The 19,851-nt window shown below is 46.1% G+C and overlaps 1 protein-coding gene across 1 annotated transcript in view; it reads right to left on the reverse strand.

Annotated features, from left to right (window-relative positions):
• The window catches only part of slc4a11 (solute carrier family 4 member 11), a 215,314-nt gene that overhangs the window by 63,272 nt on the left and 132,191 nt on the right, over positions 1-19,851 (reverse strand). The window contains exon 9 of the mRNA XM_070861178.1: positions 5,249-5,333. Within this exon, the coding sequence (XP_070717279.1) occupies positions 5,249-5,333 (85 nt within the window). The remainder of the gene's footprint in view (positions 1-5,248; positions 5,334-19,851) is intronic.

Here is a 19,851-nt window from a genome sequence, read left to right on the forward strand (position 1 = left end):
TATCATAGAATCGTAGAATGGTTACAGCACAGGAGGCCATTCGGCCCATCGAGCCGGTTCCGTCTCTCCAAGAGCACTTCAGCTAGTCCCACTTCCCCGCTCTTTCCCCGGAGGCCTGCAGATAGGTTTAAAGAGCGTCTTAGGAACAGGAGGAGGCCATTTAGTCCCTTGAGCCTGCTCCGTCATTCAATGTACTCCAATGAGGAGAATTACAAAAAAAAAGTCAAAAATAGTTTGTCAAGGTGCACAGAAGGCAACTATTAGTTGCAACTCAGTAGGGGATGCTTGAATAGGAATTCCAATTGACAACACGGACCTGTAACAATTCTTTGCTCTGCCACTAGGTGGCACTGCATTGTCTTCCCTCCCTGACCCCGCCCACCCCAAAAATTAAAATCACAAATTGCTTTCTGGAAAGAAACCCATCTGCATTTTTTTTTAAACCTACCTCAGTAAATGAAGTTTACATTTATAAACAAAATAATAATTCAATGCATCTGTTGACACGACGGTTTCAGCCAATGAGATGGAGGCTCGGTGGGTCTTACAGCAGAGTCGGAGATTTAAAGGGGCCACTATGAATTACAGCAAACCGACCAAAAGTCTCCCGAAAAAAGCAGGGCAATTTCTTCAGCAAAATGCCGTGAGTGAAGGGTAGTTGTGCAGTACAAATCGCGTGGGTAAAGTCAATCCCAGTCTCTCTCAGCAGCGATCGACAGGGGAACGAACCCAATCTTAGAAATCTACGGCATACTAGGAGGCCATTCGGCCCATCGTGTCTGTGCCAAATGAAAAAGAGTTATTCAGTCTAATCCCACCTTCCAGCTCTTGGTCCGTAGCCCTGTAGATTCAAGTGCACATCCGAATACTTTTTAAAATGTGGTGAGGGTTTCTGCCTCTATCACCTTTTCAGGCAGTGAGTTCCAGACCCCCACCACCCGCTGGTTAAAAAAAGTTCTCAACATCCCTCTAATCCTTCCACCAATTACTTTAAATCTATGCCCCTGGTTATTTCTCTGCTCCGGGAAATAGGTCCTTCCTATCCACTCCATCTCAACCCCTCAATTTTATACACCTCAATAAGGTCTCCCCTCAGCCTCCTCTGTTCCAAAGAAAACAGATCCAGCCTATCCAATCTGTCCTCATAGCCAAAATTCTTAACGTCCATTATCTCCATTCTGATGGTGACTTGTGGTGTCATTAATAATTACATTGGTGGGGGGCGGGGGGGGGGGGTTCATTTTGATCCCCAGAGTTGGCAGGAACCTGGCAGAGCTGGTTGCCCACCTGTTGTTGAACCAGCGCTATTTACATTCCATTATTTCGATGACAACGACCCACAAGCAGAAGGGCAGGCAAACTGTTCCTCCAGATTAACTCCCAAGCGGAGGGCGAAAATTACACCGACCATGCCACCCCCGTGCCAATATTTCAGAATGACACTAGTAAATTTTCCCATCGAGTTGTCTTTTGCATCTTTGTAAAAAAAAAAAAAAAATTTTTTATCTCAAGGTTTCAATGCCTCTCAAAAACCTGGGCTTCAACTAGATGTTTTCAACCCAACAGTTTCAATCACGGTCAGTGCATTCAGAGCACGCCCAGTATTGCAGAATTTCCCAGAATGCAAGCTGTGCTTCAACAGGAGCGAAAGCGGAGTGTCAACCATGGCTCAGTGGGGAAGCACTCTCGCCTCGGACTCAAAAGGCTGTGGGTTCAAGCCCCATTCCAGAGATCCGAGCACAAAAATCTAGATTGACACCCCAGTGCAGTACTGAGGGAGCGCTGCACTGTCGGCGGTGCCGTCTTTCAGATGAGGCATTAAACCGAAGCCCCATCTGCTCTCTCAAGTGGACGTAAAAATTCCCATGGCACTATTTCTAAGAAGAGCAGGAGAGTTATCCCCGGTGTCCTGGGGCCAATATTTATCCCTCAATCAACAGAACAAAAACAGATTATCTGGTCATTATCACATTGCTGTTTGTGGGAGCTTGCTGTGTGCAAATTGACTGCCACGTTTCCTATATTACAACAGTGACTACACGCCAAAAGAACCTCATTGACTGTAAAGTGCTTTGGGACGAGGTAGGGAAAATCGCGAAATAAATGCAAGTCTTTCTTTTTGTTTTAAAAGGGTAGAAAGGAGCCTTATGAATTGATAGATTCTACTCTGCCCCTCAAAACAATTGGAAGGAAACATAACATAACATGAAATAGGAGCAGCAGTAGACTACTCGGCCCCTCGAGCCGGCTCCGCCATTCAATAAATTCATGGCCGATCTGATCATGGACTCAGCTCCATTTCTCTCCCTGCTCCCTATAACCCTTCACTCCCTTAACACTCAAAAATCTGTCTATCTCTACCTTAAAAATATTCAATGACCCAGCCTCCACAGCTCTCTGGGGCAGAGAATTCCACAGATTTACAACCCTCAGAAAAGAAATTCCTCCTCATCTCAGTTTTAAAATTCTGAGACTAGTTCTGGTCTCCCCCATCAGTGGAAATATCCTCTCTGCATCCACCTTGTCTCGCCCCCTCATAATCTTGTATGTTTCGATAAGAACACCTCTCATTCTTCTGAACTCCAATGTGTATAGGCCCAACCTACCTTCATAAATCAACCCCCTCATCTCTGGAATCAACCGAGTGAACCTTCTCTGAACAGCCTCCAATGCCAGTATATCCTTCCTTAAATACAGAGACGAAAACTGTACACAGTACTCCAGGTGTGGCCTCACCAATACCCTGTACAGTTGTAGCAGGACTTCTCTGCTTTTATACTCTATCCCCCTTGTAATAAAGGCCAACATTCCATTTGCCTTCCTGATTACTTGCTGTACCTGCATACTAACGTTTTGTGTTTCATGCACAAGGAACCCCAGGTCCCGCTCTACTGCAGCACAATGCCATTTTTCGCCATTTAAATAATTTGCTTTTTTATTTTTTCTGCCAAAGTATCACATTTTCCCACATTATACTCCATCTGCCAGATTTTTGCCCACTCACTTAGCCTGTCTACATCCTGTTGTGTATGGAGAAAGAGTCAGACTGAACACTGAGCTCAAAGTAAAGTGTGACCGTAGTCTTTTATTGCAAGTCTCCAGAGTGCCTCTCCAATCTGTGAAGCCTCCTTAAATACCTGTGCTCCCAAGGGATTATGGGATCCTTGGGACTCCAGGGGATTATCCCTCAGGTGGCTGTACAGAGTAAATACAAGTATTCATATATAGCATATCCCTTTGCAGATTGTGTCCTCCTCACAATTTACTTTCCCACCCATCTTTGTATCATCAGCAAACTTTGCAACGTTACACTCGGTCCCTCGGTCCCTTCATCCAAGTCATTAATATAGATTGTAAATAGTTGAGGAGCAGAAAATTACCCATTTATCCCGACTGTTTTCTGTTCGTTAGCCAATCCTCTATCCATGCTAATATATTATCCCAGGGCTTAAGGTGTTGAAGCTCCTATTTCAGGCAAGTAAATTTATGTTTATCAATGATTAACAATTGCGCTTAAAGCCAAATAACCTCCATGGACAACATGCGGACAAAAAATCCTGTAAATTCAATGAAAAAAAATTTTCCCTTCTGAACCTTTTTTCTTTGAGGTTTATGGAAATTGCATGAGGTAATTTCTGTTTGTTTATCGATGTATAAAATCAGCACACTAAAGAATAATGTTCGAATTGTTCTGCTTCGGCCCACTTGGGACATTCCAGAAATGCATTTCAGGAAATCACCTACCCCCCATAATTTTCCAACCATTTATTTTTTAAGAAGTTAAATCTTTTAACGGCAGGAGGATAAAGACAGAAATGGTCTGGCAATGGGGAATGTGGGGAGAGGGGAATGTGGCTGCGGATGTCAGTGGGGGCGGGGTCAAGTTTGGTGGGCATGGGACAAGGGCCAATGGCAGTTTTGGTTCTATACTCCTTCGAGTAAAGGTTGTTGGACGTTGCACCTCCCATTACTGCCAGGTCACAACAACCCCAGTACTGCTAGACTTTGTCCTACCTTTTCATGGTCCCAAAACCCCTGCCCCTCAGTCCTATTGGACCCAATTTACCCCTGACACAGGCTTTCCCCATACATACCTTCAGCGCCAACAGCTCCCAAGACTAAATTCCCAGTGCTTCCCGATCTCCAACCCTGAAACCTCCGCTCAGCAATGTCTCCAGATTCCAGGAACTCTCTACCATTAATCTCAGATTCCATTAGTACCTGCCCCAGTATTTAGAATCTCCCTCTCAAGCCCTCCCAGATCATGGGACCAACCCTCAAAATATGTCATCATCATGGGCAGTCCCTTGAAATCAAGCAAAACTTGCTTTCACTCGAAAAGTGAGCTCTCAGGTGACTGAACAGTCCAATACAGGAATTACAGTCTCTGTCACAGGTGGGACAGACATTCGTTGAAGGAAAGGGTGGATGGGCGCTTGTTTTCTGCATGCTCTCGGCGACGAGACTCTAGGTGCTCAGCGCCCTCCCAGATGCTCTTCCTCCACTTCGGGCGGTCTTTGGCCAGGGACTCTCAGGTGCCGGTGGGGATGTTGCACTGTATCAAGGAGGCTTTGAGGGGGTCCTTGAAACGTTTCCTCTGCCCACCTGGAGATTGCCTGCTGTGTAGGAGTTCTGAGTAGAGGCGCTTGCTTTGGGAGTCGTGTGTTGGGCAGGCGGACAATGTGGCCCGCCCACATTGGTCGAGTGTGTGGTCAGTGCTTCAATGCTGGCCTGATGGAGAACACCAACGTTAGTGCATCTATCCTCCCAGGGGATTTGCTGGATCTTGTGAAGACATCAAAATACTTACTCATCCCATGTCAGTATTACCAGACTGGGCTTTCCTCCCAGTGCTCCCTGGTCTCAAGGCCAGCCCCAATACTGTGTCCCTAGTAAATAGTGAGGGAATCAAGGGATATGAGGATAGGGCGGGAATGTGGAGCAGAGGTTGAAGATCAGGCATGAACCTACTGAATGGCGGAGCAGGTTCGAGGTGCAGTATGGCCTACTCCTGCTCTTATTTATGTTCTTATGCCTAGTGGTCACTATTACTTGTTCTTACAGAACTTCTAATTCACCATTAAGGACCAAACAGCTGGTGATGTATTACCAGTACAGTGTACAGTACACACACCAAGTTGGTGTCATACTCTTTTCCTGTCGAATTTCAGTGTGTTCTCTGACTCAGCAGCAGTAATGCCACGGTCGATACGCAAGTAGGTCAATCATAACAACAACATTTACTCACCATCAGTATAATCGGACAAATACAAGGGCAACCTGCGCCGCAAGTCCTCCATCATTCCCTTACCCATGCGTAGGAAGTCGTGAGCCTGCTCGGGCAGAAAAGGGAACTTAATTAGAGCATTGTGACTACCCAGCAGGAAATTCCTCCGCCCACTTTGCTCTTCCAGGAATGTCCCACCCAGAACAAGTTCTGCTCATCTCTCCGATGGGATTTCTGTTTGTCCCTTACCGTGTTAACCCTCATTGCCATCCGTTTCCCTTCTCGTGTTTGAACAGGTATCATACCAAAACTCACTTTCACAGCCACATCTCTTTCCTCAGCAACAATCTCCAGCTCTGACACCAACCCTCAAACTGGTGTCCATCCCACTCCCTGGCGTAGGTGAACACACCAACATCCATAAGAAATAGGAGCAGGAGCAGGCCATATGGCCCCTCGAGTCTGCTCCACCATTTAATATGATCATGGCTGATCTTCGACCTCAACTCCACTTTCACACCCAATCCCCACATCCCTTAATTCCCCAAGAGTCCAAAAATCTACAGACCTCCGTCTTGAATATACTCAATGATTCAGCATCCAGAGCCCTCTGGGGTAGAGAATTCCAAAGATTCACAACCCTCTGATTTAAGAACTTTCTCCGGATCTCAGTCCTAAATGGCCAACCCCTTATCCTGAGATTATAAACCCTAGTTCCAAACTCTTCAGCCGAGGGAAGCATCCTCCCAGCATCTACCCACCTCAAGCCCTCTAAGAATGTTATACATTTCAATGTGATCACCTCTCATTCTTCTAAACTCTAGAGCGTATAGGCCCAATCTACTCGATCTCTCCTCATAGGGTAGCCCTCTCAGCCCAGGTATCAATCTGGTGAACCTTCTACAGTACATGCATTGATGGTAGAGGCTCAGGGGTAGAATTCTGGACTACCATGCGGGTGACCCGGGTTTGATTCTGGGCCAATGCCGCGCTGTTGATGCATTTAAGGGGAGGCTGGATGAGCATATGAGGGAGTAGAAAATAGAAGGCTATACGGAGAGTTAGATGAAGAAAGATGGGAGGAAACATCAGTGGAGCATAAATGCTGGGATGGCCTGTTTGCGTGCGGTAATTCTCGTGACCCCGAAATTAAAGGCTTTTAAATGAAGAGAAGTCGTATTTTAGTCGCGGAAGGGAGCAATGTCTGCCATTGATGTGATACCACCATAACGGCAGGGATTGAGTGAATGCATGTTCAGTTTGCATTTTTGGCCTTGGAGAGGGTGTAGAAGAGATTTGCGAGAATGATAGCAGGGATGAGGAAGTTCAGTTTTGTGGAGAGACTGGAGAAGCTGGGGGTATTCTCCTTGAAGGAGAAGGAGCAACTGCTTCCAATGGCAGGAGGGTCGGTAACCAACGGACACAGATATACGGTGATTGGTAACAGCACAGAAGGAGGCCATTCGGCCCGTGCCGGCTCTCTGCAAACTTCTTTCAGGTACTTATCCAAATCCCTTTTGAAAGCCACGATGGAGTCAGCCTCCTTGTCAGGCAGTGAATTCCAGATCCTAACCTCATCAATCATCATCATCATCATAGGCAGTCCCTCGGAATAGAGGAAGACTCGCTTCCACTCCTGAAGTGAGTTCTTTGGTGGCTGAACAGTCCAATACGAGAGCCACAGACCCTGTCACAGGTGAGACAGATAGTCGTTGAGGGAAGGGGTGGGTGGGACAGGTTTGCCACGCGCTCCTTCCACTGCCTGCGCTTGACCTGTTCATGCTCTCGGCGTTGAGATTCGAAGAGCTCAACGCTCTCCTGGATGCACTTTCTTCACCTCGGGTGGTCTTCAGTCAGGGTCTCCCAGGTGTCAGTGGGGATGTCGCACTTTACCAGGAAGGCTTTAAGGGTGCCCTTGTAACGTGTCCGCTGCCCACCTTTGGCTCGTTTGCTGTGAAGGAGCACCGCATAGAGCAATTGCTTAGGGAGTCTCGTGTCTGGCATGCGAACTATATGGCCTGCCCAGCGAAGCTGATTGAGTGTGGTCAGTGCTTCAATGCTGGGGATGTTAGCCTGGTCGAGGACACTGATGTTGGTGCGTCTGTCCTCCCAGGGGATTTGCAGGATCTTGGAGACATGTATCTCCAGTGACTTGAGGTGTCTTCTGTACATGGTCCATGCCGCTGATCCATACAGGAGGGCGGGTATTACTGCAGCCCTGTAGACCATGAGCTTTGTGGTAGATTTGAGGACCTGGTCTTCAAACACTCTTTTCCTCAAGCGGCCAAAGGCTGCACTGGTGCACTGGAGGCAGTCTTGAATCTCCGCATCAATGTCTGCCTTTGTTGACAAGAGATTCTCGAGGTATGGGAAATGTCGAGGGCCGCACCATGAATCTTGATGGCTGGGGGGCAGTGCTGTGCAGCGGGGACAGGATGGTGGAGGACCTTTGTCTTACAGATGTTAAGCATAAGGCCCATGCTTTCATATGCCTCGGTGACACTCGCTACATAAAAAAGTTTTTCCTCATGTCGCCTTTGGTTCTTTTGCCAATCACCTTAACTCTGTCTCCTTTGGTCCTCGACCCTTCCACCAATGGGAACAGTTTCTCTCTACCCTGTCCAGAACTCTGATGATTTTGAATATCCCAATCAAATCGTCTCTGCTCGAAGGAGACCACCACCAGCTTCTCCAGTCTATCCACATAACTGAAGTCCCTCATCCCTGGAATCATTCTCGTAAATCTTTTCTACACTCTCTCCAAGGCCTTCACATCCTTCCTAAAGTGCCCAGTTGAGGCTGAACCAGTGCTTTATAAACATTCATCATAACTTCCTTATTTTTATACTCTATGCCTCTATTTATGTAGTCCTGTATCCTGTATGCTTTTTTTAAAGCCACTTTCTCAACCTGCCCTGCCACCTTCAACAATTTGTGCACCTATACCCCCAAGACCCTTTCTGTTCATGCATCCCCTTTAGGATTGTACCATTTAGTTTATATTGTCTCTTTTCATTCTTCCTATCAAAATGTATCACTTTGCACTTTTCTGTGCTAAATAGCACCTGCCACACGTCCGCCCATTCCACCAGCCTGTCTATGTCTTCCTGAAGTCTATCACTCCCCTCCTCACTGTTCACTATACTTCCAATTTTTACGTCATCTGCAAATTTTGAAATTGTGCCCTGTACTCCCATATCCAAGTCATTAATATATATCAAGAAAAGCAGTGGTCCTAGTCCCGACCCCTGGGGAACACCAATATACACCTTCCTCCAGTCTGAAAAATGACCGTTCACCACTACTCTGTTTCCTGTCACTTAGCCAATTTCGTAGCCATATTGCCACAGCACCTTTTGTTCCACAGGCTTCAACTTTGCTGGCAAGCCTATTATGTGGATCTTTATCAAACACCTTTTGGAAATCCATGTACACCACGTCAACTACATTGCCCTCATCAACCAACTCGATCAAGTTAGTTAAACACGATTTGCCTTTAACAAATCCATGTTGGCTTTCCTTAATTAATCCAGACTTGTCCAAGCGACTTATGAACTTTGTCCCTGATTATCATTTCGAAAAGTGTCACCATTACCGAGGTTAAACTGACTGGCCTGTCGTTGCTGCGTTATTCCTTGCACCCTTTTCTTGAACAATGGTGTAACATTTGCAATTCTCCAGCACCAGCCCCGTTTCCAAGGAGGATTGAAGATTATGGTCAGTACCTGCCCAATTTCCTCCTTAACCTCCTGCAGCATCCTACGATGTATCCTGTCCAGTCCTGGTGACTTAACCACTTTAAATACTGCCATCTGTAACGTTGTTTTGCAGCTCTCGAGTTGGGTTGTTGCTGGAGGCTCAGAAATGCTTGTGATCTATTAGTTCTTCAATCTCCTGGTCATTTTCATCAAAACAGTTCAAAGAGCGTGAAAAGGTCAAGCGCAGGCAGCGGAAGGAGCGCGCGGCAAACCAGCCCCACCCACCCCTTCCCTCAACGAATGTCTGTCCCACCTGTAACAGGGCCTGTGACTCTCGTATCGGACTGTTCAGCCACCAAAGAACTCACTTTGGGAGTGGGAGCAAGTCTTCCTCGATTCCGAGGGACTGCCTATGATGATGATGAATACTGCCAGCCTTTCTAGTACCTGCTTATCAATTTTTAATCTCATTCAGTATATCCACCATGGCTTCGGCAGCATCATCTTCCTTGGTGAAGACAGATGCAAAGTTCTCCTTTAGTACCTCAGCCATGCCCTCTGCCTCCATGTGTAGCTCTCCTTTACGGGGCCCAACTTTGGCCATGACTTGCATCAATTTTTTTTGGAGTGAGTTGTTTTTTCTGGGGTAAGTTTAAAAAATGCCATTTTCCCCAAAGATTTGCTCCAGAGTAAGTTAGTTAGGTACGATTTTCTTTTTAGGTCAGTTTTTTTTTTTCCCCCAAAAGGGGCCGTTCCCAGACACTTATGCCAGTTTTGGCCAGCAAAAACTTACTCCAAATCGACTTAAGTCAGCGTATGTGGCCAGCTCTGAAAAACCTTGCGGGCAGTGAGGAAAAAGAGCGCACATTCGGCAGACATTAGGGTAGGGATAGGGGAGGGAAGGGAACTGGAGAGGACCTCAACAACCAAGCACCAAACATTGCAAGGAAAAGCTCAAACAATTAAAATACTAAAAAAATGAAGTAAATCCTACCGGAGAAATGCGAGCTGCTGGCCATGATGTCACGGGGAAGGGGCGGGAGGTAGCCAGAGAGAGAGAGAGAGAAGCTGATATACAAAACACTCTCTTTCCCTCCTCCCCCCAAAACTCTCCTCCTCCTCCCCCCCACCCCCAATACTCTCTCTCTCTCTCTCTCTCTACCGCCCCAACACTCTCCTCCTCCTTCCCCCTCCCAATAAAACTCTCAAGCACAACCAATAAATAATAAAACCGAAGCCTGGGAACTCAGCGAGTCAGCCGACCGGTGCAGGAGGCCACTTGGCCGGGGATAGGGTGCGGCGAGATCAGGGCGTCCCTTCGGCCGGGGATAGGGGCTGCGAGCATCGGGTCCTGCTCACAGCCCGCAGGACACGCTGGGAGGGCAGGAGCATGCGCGCAGACTTCACTGCGCATGCGCGCAGGTGCTATTTTTGGCACTGGCCTGTTGCTCCGCCCCCCACTTCAGCATGCACGCCACGCCGGGACTCGGAAGAGCGGCCAGGATGGGGCCCCTTTTGTCCGGCGCCCTTTCCAGCGCGCAAAGTCGCCGCACTTAAGGCAAGTGCGCCGAAAAAAGGGGTTGGGCAAAGTTGGGCCCTTGGTCCCTAATCACCCCTCCCCTTACTACCTGTTTATTATTTATATACCAATAGAAGACTTTTGAATTCCCTTTGATGTTAGCTGCCAGAGGCGACAGAAGAATTAATTTTAATCCAGCAAGTGTTATGATCTGGAATGCACTGCTTTAAAGAAAGAGTGGTGGAAGCAGATTCAATAGTAACTTTCAAATGAGAATGATATATAGACTTTAAAAGGAAAAATGTGCAGGGCTACGGAGAAAGAGCTCTGTGGGAGTAATTGAATGGTTCTTTCAAAAGAGCCAGCACAGGTACAATGTTTCTTTCTGTGCTGTATGGTTCTATAATGCAGGCAAAACTGGCAAGGCAAAGTATTTATTGACCATTCCTAGTTGCTTGGAGGGCATTAACTGTCAACTATGTAGTGTGGCATTGGAGTCACACCTAGGCCAAAGCAGAAAACAGGTGCAGGTTCCCCTCCTTGAAAGACTTAGATCTATGTAGCGCCTTTCACGACCACCGACCATCTTAAAGCGCTTTACAGCCAATGAAGTACTTTTGGAGTGCAGTCACTGTTGTAATGTGGGAAACGCGGCAGCCAATTTGCGCACAAGCAAGCTCCCACACACAGCAATGTGATAATGACCAGATAGTCTGTTTTTTTTGTTATGTTGCTTGAAGGATAAATATTGGCCGGGACACCGGGAATAACTCCCCTGCTGCTCTTCGAAATAGTGCCAGGGGATCTTTTACCACCACCTGAGAGCAGACAGGGCCTCGGTTTAACGTCTCATCCAACAGGCAGTCTCAGCACCGCACTGGGAGCGTCAGCCTAGATTTTTGTGCTCAACTCCCTGGAGTGGGACATAAACCCACAACTTTCTGAAAGGAGGACATTCGTGGGCAAGTCAGGATTTTAGGGCAATCCCGCAGCTTTTATGGTTATTTTCTGGTGCTTCTGCCCCCCAAACGGATTTATTGAACTCAATTTTCTAATTTCCCATGGTGGGATTTGAACTCATGATCTCAAGGTTGCCTATCCAGTCATTTTTATTCAAAGGCACTCCCTCAGTACTGCAATGGACTATAAGATAATGGGGTAAACTCTACTAAAAAGAAAAATGGACTTGCATTTATATATCGCCTTTCACGATCTCAGGAAATCCCAAAGCATTTTAGGGCAAGTCAAGTACTTTAAGTGCAGTCTCTGTTGAAATCTAGGAAATGCAGCAGCCAGTTTGTGCACAGCAAGCTCCCACAAACAGCAACAAAATAAAGGAGCTGATGTTGGTTGAGGGATAAATGTTGGCCAGAATCCCCCCTGCTCTTCTTCAGAATAGTGCCATGGGATCAAACGGAAGACTCAGTTTGATGTCTCAACTGAAGGACAGCACCTCTGACAGTTTGGCACTCCCTCTGTACTGCACTGGAGTGTCAGCCGAGCTGCTGTGCTCAAACATCTGGAGTGGGGCACGAGCTCACACACTTGACTCGGAGGAGAGTGTGCGACCCACAGGGTGTATAAAATTATGGAGGAGCCTGGATAGAGTGGATAGGAAGAACCGGTTTCCCTTGGCAGAGGGGTCAACAACCAGGGGGCATAGATTTAAAGTAATTGGGGGGAGGTTTAGAGGAGATACAAGGGGAAATTTCTTCACCCAGAGGGTGGTGGGGGTCTGGAACTCGCTGCCTGAAAAGGTGGTCGAGGCAGAAACCCTCATCACATTTTAAAAAGTACTTGGATGTGCACTTGAAGTGTCATAACCTACAAGGCTACGGATCGAGAGCTGGAAAGTGGGATTAGGCTGGATAGCTCTTTGTCGGCCGCCACGGGCACGGTGGGCCGAAATGGCCTCCTTCCGTGCAGTAAATTTCTGAGATTCCATAACGCCCAAGTCTCAGCACGGGACCAGTCACAGCATAAGGCAGCACGTGACCAAGTGAAGTGCAGCACAGGTCTTCGCTCAGCTCGTCAGCTATTGCTCTGGAGGCCAGAAAATAGAGGCTGGCTGAACAGGCACAGAAAATTCTTCTTGCCAAACTGCAGACACATGGAGTGCGCGAAGGGGTTAAAGTTCAGATATTTTACCAAATCCCCATCTTGCACCAGCCAAGCTGGCACAGCATCAGATACCTGGAACCTGTTACCAATTAACTCTGGCACTGGGCCACGAGTTTTCCCAGTTAGTTAGGGACCCAATTTATTTTATGTTGCTGTATCTCCTTTTGTCTGACCTACATAACACACACCATTTAAAAAATATGGAGTGCTCAGTTCGACTGAACAAACATCTTTGTTGTAATATACTTGGCCCTCCTCACCAACATTTGTACAGCACCTTTTCACAAGCAATTACTTCAAGATGCACTCTCACAATGTCCAAAGCTTCTGCCAAAGTTTGTTTTCTTTTCTTCTTTAATGTTAACAAGGTTGCAATCATCTTCAAAGATACACATCTGGGGGCCAGCACAGTCGGAACAAGATGGTCCACAAATGGAGGCAAAGGTTTTTTTATTTGCTATCGATGGTCTTCTGAAGATGCTAACTGTCCAAATGGAAGAATGGTTCCTTGCAGTCATAGAATCATACAGATCAGGAGGCAGCCATTCAGCCCATCATGCCTGTGCCGGCTCTTTTGAAAGAGCGATCCAATAGTCCCACTCTGCCCTACCTTTCCGCCCCAATGGCTCTAAAATTATTCCCTTCACGTAGCCGTTAACGTTATAAAACGTCCCGCGCACTTCACAGGAGCGATCAGACAAATATTTGACACCGAGCTACATAAGGAGATAGTCGGACAGGTGACTGTTGGGACAGATGACCAAACGCTTGGACAAAGAAGCAGGTTTCAAGCATTGTTTTAAGGGAGGAGAGTGAGGTGGAGGGGATCTGGGAGGAAATTCCAGAGTTTAAGGCCTTGACAGCTGAAGGCACGGCCACCAATGGTGGAGCGAAGGATGTGCAAAAGGTCAGAGGTGGAGGAAGAGTGTTCTTGGAGGGGTGCAGGGCTGGAGGAGATTGGAGAGAAACGGAGGGGGTGAGGCCATGGAAGAATTTGAAAAAAAAATGAGGAGGATTTTAAATTTGAGACGTTGCTGGACTGGGAGCCGATGTAGGTCAGCGAACAGAGGAGTGATGGTAGAACGGGACTTGGCGCAAGTTAGGTCAGCAGCGTTTTGGATGTACTTAAGTTTACTGAGGGTGATAGATGGGAGGCTAGGCAGGAAAGCATTTGAATAGTTTGAGACTAGATGTAACAAAAGGTATGGGCTGAGGCAGAGGTGGAGAGGGGCGATGTTGTAGAGGTAGAAATATGTGGTCGTGGTGATGGAGCGCAAATAAACTTGCAGAATGGGCGTGTAAATAGCATATTAATTTTAATATAGATCATCGTAAGGTGGTGTTTTTTGGGGGTGGAGGAGCAAGGAGACCTAGGGGCACAAATTAAAAGTGGCCATACAGGTTAGCAAGACTATAAAAAAATGTAAACAAAGCAGTGGTGTTCATTTCTAGAGGAACAGAATTGGACAGCAGAGAAGTTTTGTTAAACTTATATAAAACCTTGGTTAGACAACACTTGGAGTACAGGTTGAACCTCCCTTATCCAGAACCCTCGGGACCTGGCCTGTTCTGGATTAGGGATTTTTCCGGACGAGGGGTGGTCACATCAAATTGGAGGGTACAGGTACTGAGCAGGGGGATATGGGGCTGGCTGGCTTGGGGCTGGGAGTGCGGCAGAGAGATCATGGGGTGGGGGGGGGGGGGGGTAGGGGCGTGGAACGCGGGGTCAGGCCAGCGATTGCGGGAGTCGGCAACGAGGAAGGAGTTCAATTTGTTCATGTCCCACCCAGTGGCCGGGAATGGTTCTGGATGAGGGGTGGTTCCTGATAAGGGAGTTCTGGATCAGGGAGGTTCAATCTGTACTGTGAACAGTAAAAAAGGAATTCGAGGCACTGGAGGAGGTGCAAAAAAAATTTACAACAACTTGTATTTATATAGCACCTTTAAATTCATGAAACATCTCAAGGTGCTTCACAGGAGAGCTACAAGATAAAAAATAATTGACGCCAGATCGCATAAGGAGAAATTAGCGCAGGTGACCCAAAGCTTGGTCAAATAGGTAGGTTTTAAGGAGCTTCTTGAAGGAGGAAAGCGAGATACAGAGGAGGAGAGGTTTAGGCAGGGAATTCCTGAGCTTGGGACTTAGGCAATAGAAGGCACGACCACCAATGGTTGACCGATTATAATCAGGGATACTCAAGAGGGCAAAATTAGACGAGCGCAGACATCTCGGGGGCTGGGCGGGGGGTTGCGGAGGAGATTACAGAGATAGGGAGGGACGAGGCCATGGAGGGATCTGAATACAAGGATGAGAATTTTGAAATCGAGGTGTTGATTAACCGGGAGCCAATGTAGGTCAGCGAGCACAGGGGTGATGGGTGAGCGGGACTTGGTGCGAGTTAGGACTCGGACAGTTAGACTCGAGTTTTGGTTCGCCTCTAGTCTACGGAGGGTAGAATGTGGGGAGCCAGCCAGGAGTGGGTTGGAATGTCAAGTCTGGAGGATACAAAGGCATGGATGAGACACTGGTGGAGGTGCACAGAAAGATTTACTAGAGTGATACCAGAATTGAGGTGTTATAATGATCAGGAAAGGGGGAACCGGTTGGTGCTCTTTCCTCTAGAAAAGAGACTGAGTGAGGGGGTGACCTGTTAAGAGGGGGTTTTTATAGGGTAGATGGAGAGAAAATGGGCCTGGGGGTTTGCTTGGTTGCTGGATTTTCCCAGTGCAATCCGCCCAAAGTCGGCCCAGCCAGCACAAAGGATCGAGGAATTCTGGAAGTGCAAATCGAGTTGCCACAATTTTTCGTGCTAGTTTAAAAAACATTGCTCTACAAGTGGGAACGGCGCACAATATTGGCCACGCCCCCAGATTACAATAATCACACCATGGCGAGTTTCCGATAATTAGGCCCGTTTGCGAGCCTTTGAGCAGGCTCTTAAAATGAAGCTTTTATGGCGCAAAGACGCTTCGGCACGTTTTTAAAGCTTCTGAATGTAATTTTTTTCATTTACTAAGAAACTAACTACTGCACACCTATATAACTAATAAATGGTTCTGGATAGTTTTCAGTTATTTCGGTTATTTAAAAATGGTTTACTCAGTTGCTGGTTTCGACACTGATTTTGTGGAAAAACTTTCAGCTGTGTTAATCAAATTCACCGTGTTACCACTCTTAAATATACCACGGAATATTTTTTTAAAGCAAAAAATGTTTTTTTTTTTTAAAGTTACATTCTAAAACACTACCCGATTACGCTGGTTCATGGCAGATTTTTCATCCGGTAATATGCAAGGGAGTTTGAGTGGAAATTTGGAGAAAAAAAAAAACACTTCTCAAAATGAGTGCAATTTTGGGCGCAATTTGCACTCAGATCACCGTTTGTGCCCAAAGCAGAAATTAATGTTTCCACTTGTTGGAGAGACCAGAACTAGGGGCCATAAATATAAAGATAGTTACTAATAAATCCAACAAACAATTCAGGAGAAACATCTTTATCCAGAGCATGTTTAGAATAAAATAGGCTGTGTGTTGATGAAGAAAAAAAGCTACGGACTGCAGGAAGATATCAATGTACTAGTCAGGTGGGCAAATGGAATTCAATCCGTATAAGTGTGAGGTAATGCATTTGGGGAGATCTAACAAGGCAAGGGAATACACATTAAATGGTAGGACAACTGAGAAGTGTAAAGGAACAAAGTGACCTTGGAGTGCAGGTCCACAGATCCCTAAAAAGGTGGCAGGCCAGGTAGATAAAGGTGGTTAAGGCAGCATATGGAACACTTGCATTTCGTGCCTCGACTAATAAAAGTAAGAGCAAGGAGGTTATGCTTGAACTGTATAAAACACTGGTTAGGCCGCAGCTGGAGTACTGCGTGCAGTTCCGGTCACATTACAGGAAAGATGTGATTGCACTGGAAAGAGTCCAGAGGAGATTTACAAGAATGTTGCCTGGACTGGAGAATTTTGACTGAGGAAAAATTGGAGACGCTGGGTCTGTTTTCTTTGGAACAGAGGAGGCTGAGGGGAGACCTGATTGAGGTAATAAAATTACGAGGGGCCTGGATAGAGTGGACAGGAAGGACCTGTTTCCCTTGGCAGAGGGGTCAACAACCAGGGGGCATAAATTTAAAGTAATTGGGAGAGGTTTAGAGGATAAATGAGGGAAATTTCTTCACCCAGAGGGTGGTGGGGGGTCTGGAACTCACTGCCTGAAAGGGTGGTAGAGGCAGAAACCCGCACCACATTTAAAAAGTTCTTGGATGTGCACTTGAAGTGCCGTAACCTACAGGGCTACGGACCAAGAGCTGGAAAGTGGGATTAGACTGGATAGCTCTTGGTCGGCCGACACGGACATGATGGGCCAAAATGGCCTCCTTCCATGCTGTAAATTTCTATGATTCTATGAATGTGGAACTTGCTACCACAGGGAGTAGTCGAGGCAAACAACATAGATGCATTTAAAGGGAAGCTAGATAAACACGAAGGAGAAAGGAAGGTAATGCTGATCGGGTGAATTGAGATAGGGTGCAAGGAGGCTCGAGTGGAACATAAACTCCAGCATGGACCAGTTCTGTGCTGTAAAGTCTATGTAATTCGAAGTATTTATCCAATTCCATTTTGAATGGTACTATTGAATCTGCTTCTACCACCAATTCAGGCAATGAATTCCAGATCATAACTTGCTACAAATTATTTTTCCCTTATGTCGCCTCTGGTTCTTTTTGCCAATCACCTTAAATCTGTGTCCTCTGGTTACTGACTCTTCTGCCAATTATTTACTCGATCAAAACCGTTCATGAATTTGACCGCCTCATCTCAAATCTCCCCAAGGAGAACAAGCCCAGCTTTTCCAGTCTCTCTACAGAACTGATGTCCCTCATCCCTGCTACCATTTTAGTAAATCTCTTCTGCACCTTCTCCAAGGCCTTGACATCCTTCCTAAAGTGCGGTGCCTAGAATTGAACACAATACTTGAGCTGAGGCCTAGTTAGTGATTTATAAAAGGTTTTTTTTTTTTTATTCGCTGGAAACCTTACAGTCTTTCACTTCAGTGGACAGTCTTCACACAGGAGCCTGGATAACAAATGTCAACCAGAAGATAACAACAACCAAGTCCAATCTTATCCTGGTTCGATGCCTTATTTTTGCCGGAGTCGTCGATGGATAATGATCAGGAGCAGGAAACAGCACTGAATTAAGACCGCATCTAGAGGAATCTAGAGATATATTTGCACCTTCGGCAGATCTAAATTGAAGTCCATATCAAGGCCATCCTAAACTCAAGGCAACACCATGATAAGGGAGTCAATGGTTACGGGGAGCGGGCAGGGAAATGGAGTTGAGGCCAGGATCAGATCAGCCATGATCTCACAGAATGGCGGAGCAGGCTCGAGGGAGCGTATGACCTACTCCTGCTCCTATTTCTTATATTCAAGTATTAGTGAGGAGCTCAAGATCCACTAAGGGACAGAAGCCCTCTGGACCAGCAGTCGGAGTAGAAGCAAAGTAATTATGCTGAACCTTTATAAAAATCACTGGTTATTAGGCCCCAGCTGGAGTATTGTGTTCAATTCTGGGTACCATATTTTAGGAAGGATGTCAAGGCTTTGGGGAGGGTGCAGAGATTTACTAGAATGGTACCAGGGATGAGAGACTTTAGTTATGTGGAGAGACTAGAGAAACTGGGATTATCACCTTAGAGCAGAGAAGATTAAGGGGAGATCTAATGGCCCTGAAATTCCGGATGGAGGCTTCTTTCGGACAAATTCCGGTGGGGAGACCTTCTCTTCCCGCGCTACGAAGTGCACTCCTGTCCTCCAGGTGCCAACGCAGAAGGTGCAGTCACGTGTGACTGCTCAACCAATCAGGTACAGTATTCCACAGCTTTCTAAATAGCAATGAGAACTCCGTATCTATGAGTTGTCATTGCGATGAATAAGAAAAAACAAACGCAATAAGTACCATAATAAAAATCACACCTCAATTAAAATTCATTGAAATTAAAGTTAATAAATGTCTTGGAAAAAAATTTATATTTTTCTGGATTTTTAAAAAGTTTTGTAATTAGGGTTTAAAATAAACTTACTTTAATGGGCAGGGTTTTTAAAAACAGAAAAATGTGGTTTTAAATTTTTTTTTTAATATAGGTTTTAAGACTCTTACGCTGGTAACAGTAGGCTATGCATCTGCTTTTCATCAGGCACAAGAGTTTTAAGGACATTCTCTGAGAAAGATATGGGTAAATGCCGCAATCTTGCCCATGCAAATGTCTTTGCTGTTGAGATGTGTGCGATCGGTCAAGCCAGAACTCGACAGATCGGAAAAGCCGATTTTTGGCTCATGCAGTGTGCCAAAAAACAGCTTTTGCGATGCCCTTCCGGGTTCGTACACATTCCCTACGGACCCGGGGAGGCCGGGATTTCAGGGCAATAGCACGGCTGCTGAAAATTATGAAGGGTTTTTTTGAAGGGTAAATAAAGAGAACGTTTTTCAGTGGTGATGGGTGGTGGGGGGGGGTCGGTTACCAGAGGATACAGATTAATTAGCCAAGACGAGGAATTTTTTTAACGCAGCGAGTTGTGATGATCGGGAATGCACTGCCTGAAAGGGCGGCGGGAGCAGATTCAAGAGTAACTTTCAAAAAGGGAATTGAATATATACTTGAAAAGGAAAAATTTCCAGAGTTATGGGAAAAGAGGGAATTGGGACTAATTGGATCGCTCTTTCAAATTTTTCAGCACAGGAACAATGGGCCGAATGGCCACCTCCTGCCTAGTTATCCACAAACACATGATTTTGCCCCTTCAATATTATTGTTGAAAGGTTTTAAAATGACATGATCATATAATGGTCATATTGAAGCTCGGGTTTAGCATGCCGACAGCCAGCAGGAGAGTGTTAAGAAAAATAGTTAATAAACGGCCACTTGATCCAACAAAGCTTATTCCTCTGCTACACTAACTCTCTCATCCCGGCATTTAATAGTAGTTTGAATAACCTCAAATGGTATATGCCTTCATTACCTTCCTTGATAAATGACAAAGTGTTAGTACCTGTAAAATCCAAGCAGGTTTTCCCCAATATTGGTTTTTGCATTGAGAGCTGTGGATGCTGAGTTTCTGAATATACTTAAGTCTGAGATAGATAGATTTTTGGAGTCTAGGTGAATCAAGGAACATGGGGATCGGGCGGGAAAGTGGAGTTGAGGTCAATGATCAGCCATGCTCTTATTGAATAGCGGAGCAGGATCGAGGAGCCATATGGCCTATTCCTATTTCATATG

The sequence above is a fragment of the Pristiophorus japonicus genome, chromosome 2 (genome assembly GCF_044704955.1).
Source record: "Pristiophorus japonicus isolate sPriJap1 chromosome 2, sPriJap1.hap1, whole genome shotgun sequence".
Lineage (NCBI taxonomy): Eukaryota > Metazoa > Chordata > Chondrichthyes > Pristiophoridae > Pristiophorus > Pristiophorus japonicus.